The sequence below is a fragment of the Liolophura sinensis genome, chromosome 12, assembly GCF_032854445.1.
Source record: "Liolophura sinensis isolate JHLJ2023 chromosome 12, CUHK_Ljap_v2, whole genome shotgun sequence".
NCBI classification, from domain to species: domain Eukaryota; kingdom Metazoa; phylum Mollusca; class Polyplacophora; order Chitonida; family Chitonidae; genus Liolophura; species Liolophura sinensis.
The window spans coordinates 13,376,426-13,401,143 of record NC_088306.1 but is presented as its reverse complement, the minus strand read 5'-3'; the positions used below and the strand labels follow the sequence as shown (position 1 = coordinate 13,401,143).

At 38.6% G+C, this 24,718-nt stretch overlaps 1 protein-coding gene across 1 annotated transcript; it reads right to left on the bottom strand.

Annotated features, from left to right (window-relative positions):
• Positions 1-65: 65 nt before the first annotated feature.
• LOC135479134 (uncharacterized) lies at positions 66-24,718 on the bottom strand. The gene is made up of 16 exons (XM_064758886.1): positions 24,060-24,718; positions 23,366-23,455; positions 23,015-23,137; positions 19,167-19,241; positions 18,852-18,923; positions 17,867-17,926; positions 16,931-17,216; positions 15,917-16,091; positions 15,471-15,660; positions 13,328-13,435; positions 12,359-12,952; positions 11,131-11,253; positions 9,281-10,439; positions 7,922-8,849; positions 6,520-6,676; positions 66-5,902 (listed from the first exon to the last, which is right to left on the bottom strand). The coding sequence occupies exons 1-16, from the start codon at positions 24,280-24,282 to the stop codon at positions 5,559-5,561; spliced, it is 4,707 nt and encodes a 1,568-aa protein (XP_064614956.1). The 5' UTR covers positions 24,283-24,718; the 3' UTR covers positions 66-5,558.

Below are 24,718 nucleotides of genomic sequence, written 5' to 3'. Positions count from 1 at the left end.
TGCTGAGCTAGATGTAGGTCGGAAGGCACACAAACAAAATCAAGTCTTAGTCATGTCAGTCACGAAAAGTGCACTAAGAGATGATTTTATATCAATATAACAGAAAAACAATTAGATACAATAAATTCAGAAAATGTTTAAAAAAAACAGAATTTCAAATTTAGTATGAGTTTGTTTCCTTAACCATAAATAAAAACTTTTCTAATCATAACAACAACTATCTGGTGAGTTCAATGTACAGGTTTATTTCAGCTCAGAAAGAACTGAACACAATAACAGATATGAACATAGTTATAACCATTGATATGAAGCATGGGATGAAACTGACCCACATGCCTCACTAACATTTCCTTCCACATGTATACTGTTAGATTTCTAAGATTCAAATAACCACCAAAATACAGGGATATTAGTTACACATACATATGTCTTATCACACACGTTTCATGTTTTATGTTCCATCTTCAAAAAGAAAGTACACCTGTCTCCATTTCACAATGAATTAATCTCAAAATATTCTGCAAGGTTTACTTCCACTTTTATTCATATCATCTAATTACTGTGTCTCGCGCTAAGTTTAGCTTTCCAAGAGACATGTTTTGCTTAATTCTGATTGATTCATTCATCTGGAAGGGCCACTTCAGAAGTTTTGAGTGAAGTTTGATCAAAAACACAAAAACCTAATCGGCATCAACAGTATCAAATCAAGACCTTATTCTGCTTGTGAGAGTAAATTTTTACACATGAAACTTCATGAGAAATACAGTACATGGAGATGGCTACAAATTCCAACAAGAGCTTAGAAATTATGGCTTAATTCCCACAGCCTGTTGCTACACCAATATATTAGCATGGACAGTAATTGGAGGTCTTGCCATGTTCAAAATGTACATTTTATTAAATACATGTAGACAAAGGTTTAAAGGAATGAGTGAGTGCTCACATCCAGTACCTCAGGTGTAACCATATGTTTTTTTTCTTAAATAAGACTGCATTTTTGTAATTCCATTGGTGAAGTAAATTATGAGTTTATAGAATTATGAGTTTATACCATAATTCACAACACATATTTATCTAAACTGCAAAATACAGAAGCATGGTGGTGGTGTAGTAAGAGTGCATGAGCAGTACTTAAAATATGGGCGCAAAGCGGTTATGAATGATCAGGTTACAATAAAAGTATTATTCACACAACATCTATCTTCACAGAGGTAGTTTGAATTGGTGACATACAATATCCTCCACTTTACAGTACACACCTATTTTTTAAGTGTAGGTTATAAACGTATATTACAATGTAAATCACTTGAATTCTAAAATTTTTGAACAGTTTTAGTAAATGGATTGTGTTGTAAACATTTAATTGGTCCCTGTTTCACCATATTTAGAATTACAAATCTACATCATGAATTATGGCCAACATTACTGTAGAATTCTACTTTTACACAGATATGTGCATGGATTACACTAAAAAAAAAAAAGCAATATTACTATTCATTTAAAATTAAAGCATATGTCCTGCTCAAAGTTTGCTTGTTTTACTTGCATCAAGAAGTCCTTATTTACAACAAAAGGCAGCACTATATCACATAAAATTCTCTGGAAATTAATGTTGCAAGCGACTTCCATCCAGGCTTCACGGCATTTGCAAAAGGCTACCTTGGAAAAGTAAACACAAACGAATACTTTGCCACGAGAAAATATATCACAACAAAAATGTCTGGATTTAAAAACCTTTTTGTGAATATGTATGTATGATCCCTAGAAAAGAATTATATTTTGCTGGCATGCAAATTTACCGCATCTGTGAGACACAAATTGGGGGAAAACTATTGATAGGAGCAAAATCTCGACGAGATCTACCTGCTTGCCAACTTTCAGCCTTCTATCATTACAGAGAGGTTAACATCATCACTCTCACAGAACAATACCCAATGAGCTATAGTGGAATCCTATTAACATGGGATGGTATAGCCACAGTACTCCAATATGGCTGCAAAAATCATGCAACCCGTCTTAGTTTTCAGATGGTAAGTGTTTTTAAAAACTTGTTTTAAACAAAAAAAAAAAAAAAAAGAAAGAAAAAAAAAACATTCAAGATAGAAAAAAAATAAAATCAGATCGTAACCTGTCACTTGAATAGCTTCAAGTTTTAACTCTTTACCGTTGAAGGTAGAAAAAGTCCTACTGTATCATGTAACCTGTCAAAAACATTAGGCAACTATTTTGGATCACTTTCACTAGAACACAGGTGTCTGAGCAAAGTGTGAAAAAATAGATTAGAGTTTACTAATAATATAGAGAACTGAGCAGCTGAAAGTTTCTGATGTTGAGCAGTTTCTAAAGGAAACAGGTGTCAACTGGAAAAAGGTGAAAGAGGAGATCAGTAAGTCAATATCAACAAAGATTGTGTAACATTTTCCAGCGATCACATGACACAGTAGGACTGTTTTTACCTTTACAGTTTTCTAACTTGAAGCTTGCCTATTACATATATATCAGTGGAAAGAGTGCTCTAATTCACAAAATAAAATATGAATTCATCACTTAATACATGTATCACATATTTATCCAATATTGAGCGTCCAGAGTTTTCAAATAAAATATCAGCCTATCAAACTTCAGCACACTGAGTACACCAACTGGTTCTACACTTAAAGTCTTCCAAAGATTTCGGACAAAATCTGGGACTACATTTAAGGACAAAATTTGGGACTACATGTAAGAACAGTTTGATTGTTGTATTAGTTCCACACAAAATCTAATTAGACAGCTAAATCATATGACCTGTCAAATTTAAACTTTACCAAACTATTGAATGCCTGATGTACTCGAAGCAAAAGCTGATTTTCTTTTCTTGATAGTACCTGCATTAGTTACAGCAAATTGATCGAGGATAGAATAATGATAACAACTGGTACAATTACAATAGGGCCATGATGCTGAGGCTATCCAGTCACGATGCCCAAAGCCCAAATTAATTAGTCTATAGGATACATCACACTGGAATTCATGTTGACACAATCAGGAGAATGTAACATAATGAAAGTCTACATACTAATGTATTCTACAGATTGACCTCATTCAATGAGATCGTGTGAGCTTTTAAGTGGAGCGGACATCTTGAAACAGATTGTGACTGTCACTATTCCTACAGTGTGTATAAGGCATTGGTATGTTAGCCTTCATTTACCGTGTATCAAAGCTCTGCCAAAGTTTATTTTTCCCATTGCAAGTTTTAACAGCACTACAAAAATGAATATACAAAGAGGGATTACATATCTGTGCACTTTTTGTCTGAATTAAACAGTTCTGAATTCAAAAAATGTTAAACACACATAAAAGAGGTCAGATTAAAATTTAAAAACTCTTGAAATTGGAACAGCTACCGAGTTAATTCATAATATATTATTAACAATCACATGGTACGTTCAACTCCCTAAGAATGAAAAGTGAAAGATAAGACATTCTTCCAAACGAATATTTTGTCACAATTATGCAAAGATTATAATATATATATATATTTTCATGACTTAGGAATTTATTTATCAAGCTTGTAAAAAATTGAAATCAGTCATTAATGTGTGAGGTTGAAAATATAATCAATAACATCATACACTTCAACAGTATTAAATATTTACAAATTAACACTTACACATATACACACACAGACACATTTATTTATACTACCAAAGAGAGAATTTCCTTATTTAATTCTCATATACACTGTATCTGTCTTTGAACTCACATGTTTCTTTCTCATTAACCTGTGCACAGATTTTTCACAATGGCATTGGACAACTTCCAATTCATAAAACTGGTTGCAGACTCTTTGAAAACATAATTCAACAAAATGTGAAATAAAACCAGAAAATAGCACTCAATACATATGATTATGATCTATATTGTCATAAAGCAATTTCTTTAGAAATTGAAACACACATCACCTCAGCTCTGCACCTCTTTACAATGGTGTGTGTCCTCTTAGCTAGAACACAATATTGGATACATTCTGAAGACGCAATAGTCATGATTGTTCAGTGGGTTAAACGGCCAAACTTGAATTCTGTTAGCCCTGGCTGTTTTTCAGTGTGAACAGGTATGGGGGGAACCATCACCAGTGAAATGTATGCAGTTGACTAAAGACATACATGTCCTGGTAATACTACCAAGTCATACTGGGGAATTACAAATAAATACCGGTAATAATTTGTACCCTGCATGTCATCATCAGCAAGTACTGTCAGTTTTGACAGACTGTATTGTGACAGTATGCACGAATCAATATGGAGTGACAGGAGCCAAGTGGGGAATAATGTAAACAGGGTGTGGCAATCTTCTCTGTTTTATTTTATGTACAATTATGTACTAGTAATTCTCAAAGTAGCTACCAGTGAATTTCCTGTGTGGAGTCTCACTGAATTTTGGCAGTACAACAGTTTGTCATATATAGACTTTGACCCCTGACATAGGTTGCACTGTGACAGTGACAGAACAGTATGTGTTGTTAAGCCAGGTGTGAATTCTGGTCAGTAAAATATCATCAGACAGTGTACATTACTGACAACCAATTCTACGAGGAAATTCAAATATGGAACCAAATGATGTGGATTCATGTATGTGTCAGAACTTTTAGTTGTCTTCTATTCCCAGGGCAGCTATTAAGCCATTGACAGTTATAAACACTGGGAATGGTAATTTTTGGGGAGACCCGTGCTGGAGAATGCATGCATGCTGTCTTCTGAACTTTGAAAACCTTTCAGTTTAGTGACGCTGAATCCAATAGTATACAACGTTGAGAAACGTCGCTGAACAGAGCAAACTGATTCAGTTTTGGGGTGTCAGTGATATTAGTCAACAAACCCAAGAATATTACCCACATCAACAAGATACTAGTCGTAAAGTATTTGTTTTATGTGTCACCTATAAAATAATACATGTCGACATAATATATCACATACATGCAAATTTACAGGGTTCAAACCAGAAGATTCTTGCATACCTTCTTGTAATGAAAATTTATATGTGGAAGTCAAAGCAAGCAAAACTCTTCTAATGGGTAACATCTGTGTTTATTGAGCATAACAATTTCATATTGTACACATACATGTAAGCATGCAGGTGTGAATGAGAACTTTGGTGTTGGCACTTGCATGCACGTCAACAAAACTGCTGTGCACATTAACCCAGATGTAGACTGTGAGTTCAAGGTCAGCTCATTCTGGCTTCCTCTCTAGTACGTTAGAAAGTCTGTGAACAAAATGCGACTGGACCTTGGTTTCCCTGTGTTCTCCCCAGTTTCCTCCCATAAATCATTGGCTGAAATATTCTTGAGTACACCATAAAACACCAATCAAATAAATAAATAAATAACTCATAACTAATAGATGTTGTTGTCTACAAGATAAGTATTACTTCCACAGAAGATATTTTATATCAAAATAAAAGTCAAGACATATTGAAGAGCATGAGCTCAACAGTTTCCATATTTGGCAAGTCGCATTTGTGAAACAAAGTCTTAATCACACACACAAGTAAACTTTGACTAATAGTGTCCATCAGACATGAGACTCTGCCCTATGTGGCTCTTCACCCTCTACATACACACCGCTTTCACTTTGCGCCCAAGAACCACTTGGGTACATATCCTTGGATGCACCTACAAATCGCTCTGGCCACTGTGCAGACGACACATTTGCTGTTTGAAATACCCCTAACGTGGCAATGTGTCCCTTATGTCGAAAGCTCTTGACTATGGCTGAAATGGCAGTATAAAGAACAACCAACAGACAGAGGTAGCCAACCAAGAGGTATGCCGCTGAAAATATACACCTTCGCACAGAGTCCACCACAGGAGATAACTCGGCATGGACTTGGCGAACAAATTCTCCAAACTGCATACCTAAGAAAAAGATAAAAGGAATCTTTGAAAGTTGAAAAAATTCACCCACACATTACTATCATACAAATCATATCTATATATACTGGTAGTTCTTGTCAGTTACATCTACATGAATATAAAGAAGATACAGTATTGAAGCTCTCCTTTTTTATATGTCGTTGGACAAAGATTGAGTCAAAGCTTATGCAATACGCCAGGTAAAAGCTGTTCAGACAGCGATCATTGTCTGAACATTACAGAAAGAAAGTAAGGCCCTACCATTTAATAAAAAAAAAAAAAACGATGGTATATCTTGCACTGCCTTTCAAGGTATGCTTTTACTACTAATGTTTCTGCTCTACGTGAGGTATCCCTGTCTCCCAGTGAATTCATGTTGCCATACAGCCTGGGTTTGAACTGGACTAGACTGGGCTGGATCTACTCCATGTGTGCAGAGCTTTCATTTAATAGCTTTCCATCCAGCATGCGGTGTAAAATACCAATAGGAGAGTGACCTACAGTTCTTATCTAATCTTTGCATAGCTATTGCATATCAACTACAGTATACGTACATTTAGAAAGTAAATACTAAAGGTCTTCATTAATACCAAGCAGATAGCAGGAAGTAGAATTCTCACCTATATAGGGCTCTGCAGACATGGACAGGAAGTTACAGGGTGGGATTGTCATGGTGACCGGCAACAAAGGCACGTTGAGATCACAGATGGTTTTGGCTGCAGTTGTGTTGAAAAGGACTGAGCATGCCCGGTTCATCAATTGAACCACTGCCCTCTCCTACCAATCAAAACAAGGTGCAAATTTATTATTTTATTTATTTATCTGATATTCCTTTATCACAGTGTTTAAGAATATTTTACTTTATAGCAATGGCAGCCACGCCAGACCTTTTGTGGACCAGAGTGTACATAGATGGCAACAAACGTTTGATACCATAACTTACCTGACCTCACACAAGGGTTGTTGTGGACCAGAGGGTAAATAAGTGGAACAAACGTTTGATACCATAACTTACCTGACCTCACACAAGGGTTGTTGAGGACCAGAGAGTAAATAAGTGGCAACAAACGTTTGATACCATAACTTACCTGGCCTCACACAGGCTTGTTGTGGACCAGAGGGTACATAAGTGGCAACAAACGTTTGATACCATAACTTACCTGACCTCACACAAGGGTTGTTGAGGACCAGAGAGTAAATAAGTGGCAACAAACGTTTGATACCATAACTTACCTGGCCTCACACAGGCTTGTTGTGGACCAGAGGGTACATAAGTGGCAACAAACATTTCATACCATAACTTACCTGGCCTCACACAGGCTTGTTGTGGACCAGAGGGTACATAAGTGGCAACAAACGTTTTATACCATAACTTACCTGACCTCACACAAGGGTTGTTGAGGACCAGAGAGTAAATAAGTGGCAACAAACGTTTCATACCATAACTTACCTGGCCTCACACAGGCTTGTTGTGGACCAGAGGGTACATAAGTGGCAACAAACGTTTCATACCATAACTTACCTGACCTCACACACAGCTTGTTGTGGACCAGAGGGTACATAAGTGGTAACAAACATTTGATACCATAACTTACCTGACCTCACACACGGCTTGTTGTAGACCATAGGGTACATAAGTGGAACAAACGTTTGATACCATAACTTAACTGGCCTCACACAAGGCTTGTTGGGACCTGAGGGTACATATGTGGTAACAAACGTTTCATACCATAACTTACCTGGCCTCACACAAGGCTTATTGAGGACCAGAGGGTACATCAGTGGCAACAAATGACTGATAACCATATTATGTGGCCTAACACAAGGCTTGTTGGGAACCATTGAGTGCTTCGGTGTCCTCCAACTACATGTATAAAACTAACTATCAACATACACCTGTAAGTAAAAATTTCTTGATTATGTCGTTATTTAAACACCAATGAAACCAATTTACAATTGGAAAGACAATGACGAGGGTCATTTTTGTCCATTCCCACATTTGCACAGAGGCCAAAGTGTTACCTGACTAGACTTGAGCGTTTGCAGACCAGAATTCAGTCTTAGAGCCTCTGAATCCATCCAGGTGTTGTAATCCCTGAGATAAACGTTGTAGAATCTTGCATAGTTCTCCAGGTTGACATTTGTTGTGTTATAATGCATTTTAAGCTGGGGAAGGAAAATGTCCACACTCAATAAATACTGGAACATCTCCATGGTTACCAGGTTGTCTATGAGCTTGACAAGCACGCACACCACCCACATAAGAGCCAGGATCACAATAAATTTCCACATCACTTTGCTTGTGAGCACACGGCAGATTGTCTCCCACACCACGCACACACAACGGCTGCGAAGTGCAGTTGGTTCAGTCTGTGGCTTTTGCTTTTTCTTGTGATTCCAAATATCTCGCAGCAAGTCTTCTTTCGCCTTAGGCATATTCTGAGGAAAAAAGTACATTTCCCCCCCTGGAGACCATACATCCTCTCGATTGTCTTTTAGGTAGTTATATGGGTGTTCCAATGGGTCATACATTTTGGGAGGTGCTCGACCCTTTGAAATTTCATAAATCTTACCTGAGACATGATCAAGGGGAATGAACTCTTTCACACCCCAAATGAGTTTCTGTAAAAGTTTACACAACCGTACAACCCTGTGTACCAACAGACAAACGTCACACACAACCATCGCACAGAGAATCACTGGCAGGGCTACAGATGCTAGTTCACTGGATAACACAGGATTCCTGGTCTTATAGAACTGCTCACTATCTGATGTACTAGACTCTTCTTCATCACTAACTCTATAACCCGTGTCCACAGTCATGAATTTCATCACAAAACTGTCTCCTCTATCAACCTTCTCAACTGCACTGAGTTTCCTCTCCATGAATTTACCAGCGTTTGGATCAGAGAAAAGAACTCGCCTTAATCTGGGGATACTTGAAGTGAGTCTGAAAACAATAAAGTGAACATATGGTTTATACCTGTTGACTGGTTAATGCCGATAGCTACACTATGTAAACAAAAATGACCAACTTTATTTACTTTTATGTTTTCAGCATACACCCCTTCAATGAATTACTTCATTAAACAAAACCAGATACTTCAAAGTATATAATGCTAGAAATATGGAAGTGTCCATCAGTGGAACAGGGACTCATTCCATGCACAAAGCAACCTCTGAATGTGTCCAATGGTATTATACTGTCATCAAATGATACATAATTATAGACTTAACGCGCAAATTGTCAGATCATTCTTACTAATGTTTATTTAGCAATCGATACATTACTTAAAACCCTTAAAAGTGATGAAATTATTGCCCTCTTAAATTCAAAATTGTTATACATAAAAACCGTTTCACTAGTGTAACTAAACTTACTGTTCATCTAGTCTGTCTTTGGCAGTTAAGACGTCCCGAACTTTATCCACACCCAGCCAAGACAGGAACTTTATCAAACTTTTCTCATTGGACACTGACACTGGGCGTTTCTTTCCATGAAGACTTTCATACAACTGCTTGGCAAAGGTTAACCAACCATTCATTGGCACCTTTCCCAAGTAGTCTTTATAGTTCACATAAATCACATCCAACTTGTCCTGAAGAGACTCATTGTACACAGACAAAAAAGCTTCCAAGGAATTATCATAGCTTACAGCTTTTTCAAACATGTATGTCAGCAAAGCATTTTCAAGTTTCAGTGTACGATTTCCAAGGCTTTTCAACTGCTTGTGTAAACTTTTGCCAAGGCCTTGGTAAATTTTGTCCACCTCTACTTCTAGATGGTAGCCACAGGCTTTTTGTCTCTGCACAACCAGATCAGACAACCTGGTTATCTCCCTTTGTTCATATGTGGACAAACTTTCCAGTTGTGTTGTAAAGTTCTCTTTGAGTCGAATTTTAACAGCCGTAATATTTTGAATATTAGACACAGCATCACTGTAGCTGAAATATAGCACTCCAAAAAATAGAGACAAGGTGAAGAAAATGGAATACAAAATATAAAGCAATGAAAATATGACCAGCAGTGTTCTGGAAGCAGGGAGATTTCTTCTTTGGGGTGAGTTACGTATAAAGCCTTCACCTTGGTTGAGGCGCTCCAGTTCTTTACTGCTGAGATAAGTAGGACTTCTGTCCCCTTGCCCCGCAATATAGACATTATCCTTCCTAGAGTGTGATACACAAGCATATACAATCCCACAAAACATGAGGGCAAGTAGAGCAATGGCAGCCATTGCCATCAGGGGTTTCCATGGGGATTCCAGGTTGGTAGCATCATTCCCTATTTTGTCTTCTTCTTCAATGGGCAGGTAGAAAGGTTTTTGGAATGCCGACAGGTACATCCTGTAGGTGCTGTTTGCATCTTTCAGAATGAGACTGTACACAGCAGGGGTGAAGGTAAGATTTTGCTGAGCGATGTCAAGGACGATGTTAAAGTTTGTAGGACAGTCCACAAGAATATCGTAATGTCCTAATATGGTCCCTCCACACTTGTCGTAGACTTCCATACTCAGGATGCCAGGACAAGTCCTCAGTCGGCCTGAAAATAAACCACAAAAAACAGTAACACTAACCAATCACATATTACAGTATCAATTATCAACCTCACTACCAAAGTCCTGAAGTTCAGCCATGTGCAGGGTTTGTTGTTGAATACTTTTAAGATAATTTATGTGTTTGCTTGTTGTTAAACTGTAGTCCTCAAAAATGTTTCCCTTACGACAGCAATCAGTTTCAAAGTTTGCTGAAATCTTAGTAAACCACTGTCCTTTTTAAGTAACTCTTGAGCTTTCTACAAAGTGCATTTATGCCACTACAGAGTCATGCAATGAGTTTTAGGTGCCATAGGCATGTAATGACTCCATGCCTCACTAACATACTTTCCTTTATCTTATTTCTTTCTGATACAGATATACCTTCCAACCAAAGCCATAGTGTTGGTTAGCCCGCTAGCGCAGCGTGATGACCCAGCAGTCTCTCACCAATGCGGTCGCTGTGAGTTCAAGTCCAGCTCATGCTGGTTTCCTCTTCGGCCGTACGTGGGAAGGTCTGTCACCAACCTGCGGATGGTTGTGGGTTTCCCCCCAGCTCTGCCTGGTTCAATGCCCACCATAATACTGCCGTCGTATAAATGAAATATTCTTTGAGTACGGCGTAAAACACCAATCAAATAAATAAATAAATAAATAAATAAAAAAATCAATCAATCAAAGCCATAGTGACAGGCTTACCTTGGACCTGTATAACCCACATAGCCTTGTTCCAGTCTCCAGTCAGACGGCCAGTCAGGCTTCCCACATCCAGCACAGCGTCCATCATCTCTCGCTGATAGGATGACAGCACTGAGCGGTTACCTGAGGGGGCAATGCAGGAAACGGTCAGGCTGAATTCCCTATTACTTGAGTACTTCCATGTTCATGAACTATGTCTTTCTTACTCGAACCAGTCAGCAGTGTCACTGTTGTGAGAAAGTCCTACACTGTCATAAAGTCAACACTAAACAGCCAACGCTAGGCAACTGTTGTAGTTGCTGATCTGTCTACATGAGCTGCAGTAAGAGTTTTAGGAGGTCATAACTTTCTGATGAAATGCAGATTTGTGATTTCTGCTTTGTACTGTATTTGTATCAACATTTTAACATGTAGCTGTAATGTTACTTACTTACAGTTTGTTTCAAGGTTCGCCTCCAATGAACATTTGTTAAATGCCTTGAAGCCTTATGATACTGCATGTACCTTACAGATCACAGTACTTCCATGTTACAGTACTGCCCAATTCTAATGATTTACTCTGTGTATCATCTCTGTCTTAGTTTGCAACAGCCAGACACAACCTTGAGATACGCCCATCAGAATCCAAAAGGCTTCTAGGGTCTGGCTCACAAAGTCACAAAATCTTATCTTATACAAAACAAAATATTTTATGCTAGATGATCTGTTTACTGTCTGCCGTACTGGACGGACGCGTACCATGATGGCGGCTGTATAATAACATCAGTGTATTAAATTTAAACACTGATAAATTGGTATGGTAACTTTAAATGGCCTTGCTTTATACGACAGCAATCCTTCAGTGAGTCTTCTTGGATTTTTCTGCATTCATGTACACTGTGTATATGAAACTCCTTACTGTATCACAAGACAGATAACGCTTACTGTATCACAAGACAGATAATGCTTACTGTATCACAAGACAGATAATGCTTACTGTATCACAAGACAGATAATGCTTACTGTATCACAAGACAGATAACGCTTACTGTATCACAAGACAGATAACGCTTACTGTATCACAAGACAGATAACGCTTACTGTATCACAAGACAGATAACGCTTAATGTATCACAAGACAGACAATGCTTACTGTATCACAAGATGAATAACGCTAAATTTTATAGGAAACTACAAGCATCAAGTTGAGGAAGCTTTACATGCGCTGACAGCCGCTGTTCTTCCTCACCTGGTATAGTGATTCGGATCGATGGAATATGATTCTGAGGTAGCGTCTGATACCTCACCCGCTCACCAGCCCAGCTCACTTGTCCTGTCACATTAATCGGCTCATCACGGTACAGTCGCTGCGCTGGGTACAGCTTGCTAATGTTCTTTAAGCAGCCAGTTCCCCACCAGGTTGCACTACTAAACTCAAACGGACGTGAAAACTGAATGGAGGTGAGATAAGAGCTCTCGTGAGGTTGGTCTACCCTGAATGGGTTACGCCTCAGTTCAGACTCTTCCTTCAGTGGGTACAGCACAAAGTCTTTCTCATTGTTCTCTTCATACTTTCCAGTCAGAATAACCTCATCATGGATCTGCATCCCGATGTCATGTTTGAGGGTGATAAAGCCCACGTCCACCTGTCCGCTGGAGCGAAAGTTCCTGTCATCTGATGTCACCTCCTCCAGTCCGTCAGGCAGGTCAATGTTCAGTCCTGGCAGCCTGACCGTGTACCCCACTTGATACAGGTAAGGCTTACGCATGTAGGTCAGGTGACACTGGAAACGCTTAGGCAAACTGCGGAAATTGGGTTCTAAGGTGTAAATATAAGCATTACCTGAAAGTGAAAAAGCACAAATAGGTAACTGTGGTAGAACTGAGACTGGTGGACCGGCCGTGTTTCCAGCTTCACTTCTGCATTGACCGCCAAGATATTCACTAATTTGTCCTGAACATGTTATGCTAAACATCACATGATCAGAAAACTGAAACAGTTCTGTCTTCATGTCACCTTTTTGTTCAGAAATGAAGACGACTGTACGTTCAGAATTAGTACAGGCTACCACCGCTGGTTTGAACAACATGCAAACTTCCTCAACCACTGAATTTGGCTGCTCTTCCCAAAATTAAGTTCATTCTATTTTCTTACAGCAGTGGTTTTCAGTTGTTTCTTTTCAATTATTAACAGAATAATTAATGAACTGTATCCTACCAGTGGCACACTCTATAGGTGGAGATGGACAAAGGGGAGAGAATCCCAGCTGACAATCCCGACTGTTGTAACATGCCAGATGACAACAGTTGTCCACATTAGGATTAGCTGAAATCAAAATAAGTCATTCTGCAAGACAAACACTACACAGTCAATTCTAGTGTCCCAGACTTGACAGATCACTTTAAACAGAGACAATGCATTTAGAAATGAAGTGTGGGGAGACAGACCCCTGAAAACTGAATCTAAAAGTAGTTTCATATATATTTGTATTTTTAAACGTAGATAAATATTTTGATTGCATGGTGAGATTTATGGAGTATATTGATAATGTAAATGTATGTCTGTAGCAGACTGCCTTCATCATATGTTTATTTATTCATTAGATTGGTGTTTTATGCTATACTCAAGAATATTTCACTCATATGATGGCAACCAGCATTATGGTGGGAGGAAACCGGGCAGAGCTCAGAAACTGCTAGCAGACATTCCCACATACGGCTGGAGAGGAAGCCAGCAGCAGCTGGACTTGAACTCACAGCAACCACAATGGTGGGAGGCTCCTGGGTCATTGCGCCATGCTGGCATGCCTTTAACCATATGTACTGTATACTAAACAATGACACTAGTCTCAAATTTTCCATGAATCTTACATGGAGCTTTTTGTTTTTATGAAATATTTATTTATTCATTTGATTGGTGTTAAATTCCTAATTTTATTGCATAGTATGTGGTAAAATTCAACAGACAGCATAAAACAACCTCAAAGGCAAGATTTTTGCCTCTCCTTGATGCGGGCACAGATCCTGGTCATGACTCTCATTTTTAACGTATAGGAAATTTCCAGATATGTCATGTGAGATTCCTATTATTTACAATAATCGAAGAATTAACAGTTTTCCCAAAAATGTGCATTCCAGAGAAGACAGCATGAACATCAACAAAACATTACTTCCTGTATTTGCAGGATTTTAAATGTTCTGAAACGTTCTGTGAAACCTTCAAGTCTGAGCCTTTGTGACACTGATTTATGCATTTAGTCCAGCCTAATGCTTGTACTTTGTATAGTAAAATCGCTCCCACTCTTGGCTGCACATAAAAGTGAACATGATGTCTGCTAATAAAGTTGAATTAATTAATAAAGTAGTATTCTGTAATGTTCTAAAATTATTCTTAAAAATCTACACCTCTAATCAACAAAATAAATAGTAAACAATCGTCACTACCTAGCCACTCTTTTGGTGACGCCATTTTGCCATGTAGTCGTTATCTAGAGTGACTTCTCAAAACCTTGGCGCTCTCAGGTACCATCGGTATTAAAACAATGTGGCAATGACAAAATACAATCAACAGTGCTTGATACCAAGCCAAAGAGTATCAGCTCTGCTCCGTGTTGACAGGCTTTCTGACGTAACAGATGTTTCTATTAGTTTGGCGCTCAGTCAAAGCGACAATGAACCGTTTCATTCAGATTTTAGGAAGATATTTTCGTAATAACTCTGACTTTGTTGAGGAAAATTAATGCAATAATAAGTCACAATATTTTTCTTCAATCAATGATTCCCCTAAGCCGGTTTTCTTGCCAGCTTACCCTGACAAGTGACTGCAGTATCCTGGCCAACATGTACGCATTGTGACACAGGCAGCCGTTCTCCGTTCCCTGCTCACAAATTTGTGGATCAAAATGCATCAGTTTAACACTTACAATCTAACCGAATAATCCAATTCATTGCATCGATATCTGTCTATCCACTATAAGAAACTACACTGACAATCCAGAGCTGACAGGCTTTCTGACGTGACAGACAATTATCATGTGACGTTTTCAGCGCTAGTGAATGGCCAAGTTCCTAAGGGCTTCTACAACATGTTCACTCACAGTGAATTGTCCGTCTGTGCTATATCCTCAATGCTGAACTTCCATCTTCTCGGCTTTCAAAACTTTATAGAATTTTTTACATATTTTCCTGTGATAACTGTGTGCTATAGCATTTGTTCTATGTATACACAGCGGCAGACTTCATGTTCACTTCAACATTCCAGGCAAACAAACCTACTCCTTGAGTTATTCCCCTTGATGTGCATGAAGCAGAGTAGTCTCCCTTGTTCCACATAGCTACATGGATACCTCACAAATACTCACTGGAATTGGCACAGGAAGTCTGTTTGACACAGCGGTCACATGCCTTTTGTGCAGCAGCACACTGCGCAGAGGGGTAAGACTTTGGCTCAGGTTTGAGATTAGGGATTCGGAAGACCTCATGTAACAGAGAGACATCATCTGTGCAGGCAATGCTGTTGGGAAGCTGATTTAACTCTGGCAAAGCTGAATTCTGTGATAAATGAGTTAAAGAAATGAATTGTATTTAGCTGGTATTTCATGCACAGGACATGTTTTTCAACGTTTTTTCTCCATTTACAACCTCTTGTACATGTAAACATATGTTATAGTCCTTATTCTAACCACCACCATTTCTTTTTCTTGAGATTACATGCATGAGGTGCAGAAAATCTTACAAACCTTACATATCTACAACTCACAGTTCAGATACATGTACTTTCCATGCTTCAGAAAGTAAATATTCCCACCTTAGCTTTAGGACAGTGATCATTCAGTGAGCGGTGAAGGTACTGTTTGCCGTCCGGGTAACCAGCTGGACATGAGATTGTTGTGTTTGGTGACCCACAGGTAACCACAGAAGCAGCTGTTGTGCGGTCAGGGATTATCGTCAGTCCCAAGTTGTAACGGTCTGGCACTGGATTCCTGTCAAGCAGATTTGTTGTTACACATAAAATTCCAAGTTTTAAAATGATCCTTAGTTTACTGGCACTTTATTCTCTCATCTTCATCAAAAGTACATGATTACAATGAGGGGTCAAGCTTTCCATTTTTCTGCAAAACCAACATCAACATTTAATAAAGTGTCTACGAGAAAAAATTCAAGGGAGCAATTAATGTGATATTCACATCCACCTTGTATAAGCATTTGCATATTATTGCATATCACTTTTCAGTTACACTTTCATAATGTAACTACCTGTACATTTTTCATTTAATGGATTGGGGTTTAATGTTAAACTGAAATTCACACAGTACTTATTTATTTATTTGATTGGTGTTTTACGCCGTACTCAAGAATATTTCACTTATACGACGGCGGTCAGCATTATGGTCGGTGGACACTGGTCAGAGCCCGGGGGAAACCCCTGACCATCTGCAGGATGCTGCAGACCTTCTCACTTATGGTCGGAGAGGAAGCCAGCATGAGCTGGACTTGAACTCACAGCGACGGCTTTGGTGAGAGACTCCTCAGTCATTACACTGCGCTAGTGCACTAACCAACTGAGCTACGGAGGCCCCAAATTCACACAGTAAGTTCAAAACGTAACTTGTACTCTTGTATCACTTTTCAATTTACAATTTTTGAGAACAAAAAAATGGATTCTATTTTTTTTATGGATTCTACAGTATAGATCTTCTGCGTCTCAGCATACATTTTTTTTAGTTCCTGTCTGTCTGTTTAAGCTCTCCAAACTCTTAATTTCATTTTTCCATCAACTACAAAATTAATACGACCAAAATCCCAGTCAGGTGAGCAATACCTGCAGTAGTACTGTGTAATTTGCTTGAGAGCAGCTCTATCAGCCTGCGTGCTACGAAATCCCTTCTCGATGAATATGTTATCGCTGACATGGTCCACGTCACGATATTCAGGAATCAGATAGAGTCCTCTTATGCTCAATGTAATCTCCAGCCCAGAATCACGCTTCCAGTTCTTTAGATCATAAGACTGTTGATTATTGGTAGCGTAGAAAGTTGTTTGTAAGTCATTTACACTGCTGAGCTTTTCTATAAACACATTGGAAGAGGCAGAGGTGGTAACTGTGCCTGTAATACAATGAAAACAAAAAACAAGATTCAATGAATAAACGAACAGGTCTGCCAGGAGAATTCTTGTTAGCTTACTATCATTTCTTGAGAAGGGTGTAAACACAGATTTTTTATTTAAACAGTAAATGATATTACAATGTATTGTCATTGAGTGACACATTACCAAATGTAGAATAGGAAATCATACCCATGTGGCAAGACCCAACAGCATTTCTCTAGTTTATTAGAAGTACATTAGAAGTAAATACAAAGGTCAAGAAAAGAAGAAATTGTATACAATATGTTTACACTGATTATGTACAATTATCAATCTGTTATATTTACGCAGTGAAAATTGTTACATTGATTAGCTGTAATAAAAGTACAGGTAAAACACATATTTAATTGTATAAAAAGTCGTGCAAAATATCTGATGCTCTTAGTTTTAAAGAAGCTGAGGTGACTGGTGAATACATGGGCTTGCCCAATTCCACAGTTTAATACACAAACCCAACCCATTAAGGGTATAACTGTGCAAATCATCATCAGGAGTACAGAACAGCACCTCTCCAGGGACCAAACTGTTTGTGGAGTACAAGTACAGGAGTTGTGCACTGTCAGTCACAAGTAGGTCAGGTGGACAGCCAAACATACATTACATAACTTACCCTCAGCGTTTTGGGTGAGTGTGATATTCTCTTTAAAACCCTTCACTGGATAAGTTACATCTGCCAGAAGAAAAAAAAATTGACAACAGATATTGAAAAAAGACTGGTAAAGAGTTCACCTGTAAGACACATACCTGTACATATATGCAAAGACTAATCTCACCTTCATGAAATGCTACATGCACCATTAATGTTTATAGTTGTTAAACATTAAATCAGGCTAAAATTCATGGCTTTGATAACTCCAGGTGGTTAGCATCGAGGATGGAATATCACCTCATGTCATTTGGGACTGCATATTTAAAAACGTCTTGTTGAACAGGGCTCAATGGTTTTGGAGATATAATATTTAACAGCAAGGAAAATATGAATCCGGACTAATATGAATAGATGAGAGGTCTAACTTCAGCAAAATATTGTCCGATACTGACTGACTTCTTCCTAAAGAGGAGACGAACAACGTCATTATCCTTAACAAAAGTACACATAAAGAAATTCATTCTTGAGACTTTCGCTAAGCACACATGACCAAGGCCAATATCATGTAATAACTGGCCTAATTTGGCCACTGGACAATTAAAGGAAAAACAATAAATAGTAAGTATCACTGCAAATCTCATCAGGGGGATTAAAAGTAGCATTATATACTTGGGGAGGATTTGAATAAGGGTAGATGCCGGTCCAGTTTATTGTCTTTGTTGTGACATCATAATGATCAGCTGAAGAAAAATTATGGTGGGAAAAAAACCAGACAGAGCGTGGGGGAAGCCCATGACAATCCGTAGGTTGCTGTCAGGTCTTCCCACATACGGCCAGAGAGGAAGCCAGCATAAGCTGGATTTGAACTCACAGTGACCACAATGGTAGGAGGCTCTTGGGTCATTGCGCCATGCTAACCTCCTCCTTAGATGTAATGTGTTGCGTACACAAAAGTTTGATACGGACCTACAGATGATAATTAGCTGAAGTACTAGGTGGCACTCACCAATACACACTCTATCTTGTGTAGTCGAACAGGAAGCAGCTTCATAAGTGGAGCCATTACATACTGTGCAAGCTGGTAAAGCAGAACCAAAACATTCAACTTCATCAAAAAATTTTTCTCAAAAATATATAAGATAAAGTTTTCCACCACATATACAACTTAGTGCAAAATTTCCACCCTGGTTCTTTGAAAATATTCAACTGTATCATTAATTCCCAGACAACAAATATGTGGTTACAAATAATCTCATTGTAATTCAATCAGAACGCTACCCTCCTATACTGAACATGTGTTTGCTGATATACACTGACTTACGTTTACACACAACATCTTGGTCCACCGTACAAGCTTGTATCATGTAATGGTTATCAGGGCATGTCGTGCTGCAGGCTGAAATATAGATTCACAAAAATATTGTATTTTTCGTGTTAATCGGTCTAGATACAAAAACATCATACATGTTGTGACTATATCTTATGTTGGACTTCTTTTGAGGGAAAAGACAACAAAGAGTTCATTTTATGAAGATGGTTAGAGTAAGTGAGTAAGTGAGTGCTTGGGGTTTAATGTCATACTTAAAAATTTTTCAGTCATATGACAACAAAGGAATCCTTAGAGTGCATGCAATGTGCCTCCTTGTTGCACGACGGATTTCCGCCTCTCTTTCATCTGGTGCTGCTTCACTTAGACGCCTTACTGAAGGCAAATAAGCTGCCCCACCTGGGCCATTATACTGATTCGGGTCAACCAGTCGTTCCACTATCCCCTTCATGCTGAACGCCAAGTGAGGAATTTACAACTTTCTCTTTTAAAGTCTCAAGTGTGACTCGACCCAGGATTGATCCTGGATCTACCGCTTCCTAAGCGTATGCTCTACCAACTGTGCTATCTGGGCCGGTAAGATGGTTGGACACAGACCTCAACAGCCACGGTCATTTTTTTTTTCACCTGTTTGGTAAGGCTATAAATCAACTTCTAATCTGGAATTCTTATGAGGCCATGGGGTGCATTATGCTAGTGTAAAGGAAAACATGATTTTCTGTCAAGCATACCCCAGAAATGCCTTTATTTCAACAACAAAACTGGGTTCAGGGGACATAAGTGGAAACAGCCCTTGGGTTATAGAAATAATTTGCGCCTTACTGGTCAAGTTAAAACTGATAACATTGTTGCACTTTCTATTTTCTCCGTCAGAACAATTTTGCTTACTTTAGACTGGAACATCACAAAACAAGGCATTCACAGAACCCTGGTAGCTTGTCTGATTGAGAAATTCAAGTGAGGTGATACGTTCAAATAGTGTCCTCTTACTAAATAAAAAGCAAAATAAAAAGTAGAATGTCCTTCACGGATATTATTCTCTAATTAGAATGTGTCATTAAATCAACAAGAAAGGCCAAAATTATTACACTGTCACAAATATGACTGTTTTTTTCCCATGCATAAAGATTGTTGATCAGTGACTTTGTATGTTATAGAGTTGTGAGTTGTAAATCAATGCAGTGGTAAAAACGTGGGCTTTTGGCAACCCCCCGAACCACGGGTGGCAACTGCATGCCTATGAATGGCTGGGTAAATGTTGAGTGATGTTGAGTGATGGTAATAAAACACTTCAAACAAGTTCAAGCACACTGGAGTGATCGTTCATATGCAAGTCGCTACCCATTATTGGCTATCCGTGTACTATGTGCGGTCACTGAAATCCTATGATTGGCTGGGCAAATGCTCAGCTGACAAGTCACTGCCTGTGTTGCAGCCTACTCTGTCGAGTATAGGTTATTTCTTTATTTATTTATTTGATTGGTGTGTTATGCTGCACTCAAGAATATTTCACTTATACGACGGAGGCCAGCATTACAGTTGGTGGAAACCAGGCAGAGCCCAGGGGAAACCCACGACCATCCGCAGGTTGCTGAGAGACCTTCCCACGCACGGCCGGAGAGGAAGCCAGCACGAGCTGGACTTGAACTCACAGCGACCGCATTGGTGAAAGACTCCTAGGTCATTGCGCTGTGCTAGCGCGCTAACCAACTGAACCACGGAGGCCCCCATCACAGTATAGGAAGGAACATACATCAGCCATTGTCATAGGCTCCCAATACTAGTATTATTGTGGAATACTTTCCACAAATGTATACCAGAGATGTGTATACCAGAGAAAATTAAGTCTAAACATTAAATAAAAACATCTGACACTGCATTATTCTGGTAAAGCATTAAAGTAGGCGCTTGCACAAGAAACTGTAGCCCTACATGAAAGGCTTACAGAAATTAGAAGAACACAGTGAGTCCACAAAAAAGAAAAATTATGTGAGCAAAATCACAAGAGGAACCTGGTTATTGCTACAGCTCTTTTTCTCTTACATGTAGGTAGGCCTGTGTGCAAAAATTGTAGTATTACATGAAAGATTTCTTGATTACAAGAAAAAAGGCAAAGTCCTTAAATCTTGAAAAAATAGTTACAGAGAACCTGTTGTGAAAAGAAATTGCAGCCCAGCATGGAGGCTACTACAGAGAAGGTTACTACAGAAAACAAAGTGAAGTTCATTTAACTAGCAAAGCTTTACAATGAATGTCTATCCAACATTGAAGCAATAAAAAAGTTTTAAAAAAAGGTACGGCAGTTCAAAAATTCAAAAAATGTAAAAAAAAAACAACAAAAAAACAATACAGCTCTCTATCACTGAATGTTGGAGCTAAAAACTGTCTAACCTTCAATTCATGTACGGGTGCCCATTATACAGGAGGTAAAAAAAGTTTAACCTTCCATCTGAGTATGTACATTTACACACTATATCTTAGCCTAGGGAGCTAAAAAAAGGCTTCATTTTAAAAATACTAAAATTATACTTGGTAGCAAGGCTACCAAGAGTTCGTCTGCAGCTGTAGGAGACATATGAATGCAAAACTTCAGTTCAATACATGAAGTACCGAAATCATGAATTTGGTAATTTGTGTTTTATATGCATGTAAAACTTCAGGTCAATACATGCCGTACCTTTTCAAATACCACCCCTAACATTTTGGTAATTAATGGTAATTTATCTTCACACAGAGCATCAGCGATGAAAGATCCCCCTTGTGTCACTGTATTTAATGTGCATGTAAAACTTCAGGTCAATACATGCTGTACTTTTTGAGATACCACCCCTAAAAATTTGTTTAACTTTGATTCTAATACACAATACACTAAGACAGGAATTTGGTACTTTACAGTATTTACTATATACACACGGTATCAATGATGGAATATCTCCCTATATATCTGCAGTTCTTTTCAAGACATCATGCTACCCTAACATTTTGTTTATCATTGCCTTCCATGTTATTTGACACCGATGTTCAAGGTACAACATACGTTAAACACTTCACTGGACACAAACACCGACACCCACACCGCCCCCACTCTGAAAATACCTTTCCTTACTTTGTACAATGCGAGCTAAAAAAGGTATGCTCTTTAAACTTCATGTGGCATATTTTATCAATACATGTATACATTTGGTCTAGTACATGTTGTCTTTCCAAGGAATCAATGCTTGCACACAGATTCAATACTCGAAATTGTTCAAATGAAGTATTTCTATTAAATTTATGTGCACCAAACTTTATTTCAATTAATCTGCCATCGTCTAAGTGAAATATTCTTGAGTACGGCATCAAACACCACTCAAATAAATAAACAAACCTCCATCCCTAATAATGTATAGTGCTGCCTCAATGGAACATGGCTCATAGCGCTTGATCGACACAATACCCATGGCCTTCTGCCTTTATTTGTTTGCCTATGTCCAAGTGCTTTTCACTTTAGGTTTAAGGGTGAACAAAACCAAAGTGCTACGAGAAAACCACTGACTTAATCAGCCAGTTACCTGACAAACCTCTTGCCTTAGGGCTGCTACTGCTCAGACATATGCTAACCCACGTGGCCTACTGCAAGGTGCATGGTAAAACCAGTATGTCTACATATCAAATGCGGCCCCACGTGGCCCACATTGTACAATGTATGTCTACACAGCAATCCAGAAGCCCTTTTCTAAAAGTGCACAATGGAGATGCGATTGCAGATAGTTGTGCGTATCAATGAGAACATTGTTCCGGTACCTATGTATGCATCATTTACAGAGTTATTGGAACACCCTCAATACAGTAGTGTATCTTACCTTGGCATTTACCAGCATGAACATAGAATCCTGTCCTGCACCGGCATTTATAACTTCCTATAAAATTATCACAAGCTGCAAGTGCTCTACAGGCCGTCCCATCACGACTGCATTCCTCAATGTCTACAACAGATGTATGAACGTAATATCTGACTAGATGCTCTAAAAAAAACTATGTCAGCTAGATAAGTACTTTCTCATTTTCAGAAAAAAAAGCCTACTGATTCTTTTATAAAACTGGTCAATGCAATGAAACATTTTTTGGAACCGAATAAGTAACGCTGATGGATTGTGATATACAGGTACGTCAGACATTTATTCAAAGGTTATTTTACCGTAACAAGTACTTACCATACATTTGTACAGAGGTCCTAAGATTGGCAGTTTCATGTAGCGATATAATATCTAATGTAAGGTCTTTACTGTAAGAGCGAATCTTACCTAAAAACGAGAAAACAGGTACAGAAAAATATAGCAGAATGGTGTCACATGCCATATGGATTATGCAAATGGCAATTGATAATGAAATTTGAAATGATGCTTAAATTAATTTGGAACATCATGAAAATGAAGCATATGTCTATAATAAGTAACACCTTTTTTTGCACCAATGAAAAGTGTTGTTACCCACAACTGACTTAAAAAGTAGATAACCACAACTTAGATAAAGCTTTAGTAACTTAGATAAAACTTCCGAAAATATATACAAATGGATCATAGAAACAACTGAGGGCTGAAGATCTACTAAAAACTTTTGAAAAGAATGAACATCACCTACAGTGGATAATTATAATAGCGGGGGGTGGGTGTGTGGGTGGTGTGGACACGACTAGAGTAACTCCCAAAAACTTTCAGAGTTACTCTATTCCTGCACTACATTAAACTAATCAGTGGAAAACAAGGTTACACAGAGCGGGAAAGGCAGATTCCCATGAAAACTGGTAACCACGTCTGGTTGTTAACAATTCATAAGTTCAATGCAAAGGAAAATATATAAGAGTGTACCATTCTATCCTTCAAATATATAGAAATAAATAGAACTTACGCAGCTGTAGTGTGGACGGCAGGGTGACAGTTAATGTGCTTTTGGTAATTCCATCACTAAACGCATACACAGCAGCAATGGCAGTAACCACTGTCACAGTTAACATCACAGTCAGTGTGAATGGTCGGCTTCCATTGACAGATATCAACCCTCCTCCCCCTCGTCTAAAAGTGGACTGTCCCACAGGTACTTCCATCCCTGCTTTGAATGTGGACTGGTCCATAGGATAATTACGGGCATCAGTAGCACTGTCAAAGATGGAGTTTCCGGTTACTGGTGGGAAGAAACGTTCGTCCACACTTTCTTCTCCATCGGAACAGTCCTGTTCAATAGAAAGGATTCGTCAAATTAACGGTCCATTAAGAACGTATCAAGAAAACTTTTACTGCAGTTACACTAGTGTTGAATTGCCAGGCTTAAAAAAGGATGGCTCGCAGCCGTATCTGGCTTCGTTCAGTTCACCAGTTCATGGCTTCGTTCAGTTCACGGCTTTGTTCAGTTCACCAGTTCATGGCTTCGTTCAGTTCACCAGTTCATGGCTATCCGCAGTTACACTGCTTGTAGTCAGATTGCTACGTCTACTTTTGATTCGTCTACAAAGACACAAAACTGGCACCTGTCACATCGAGAAGTGCAATGTATGTGCATCTGAGCCGTTT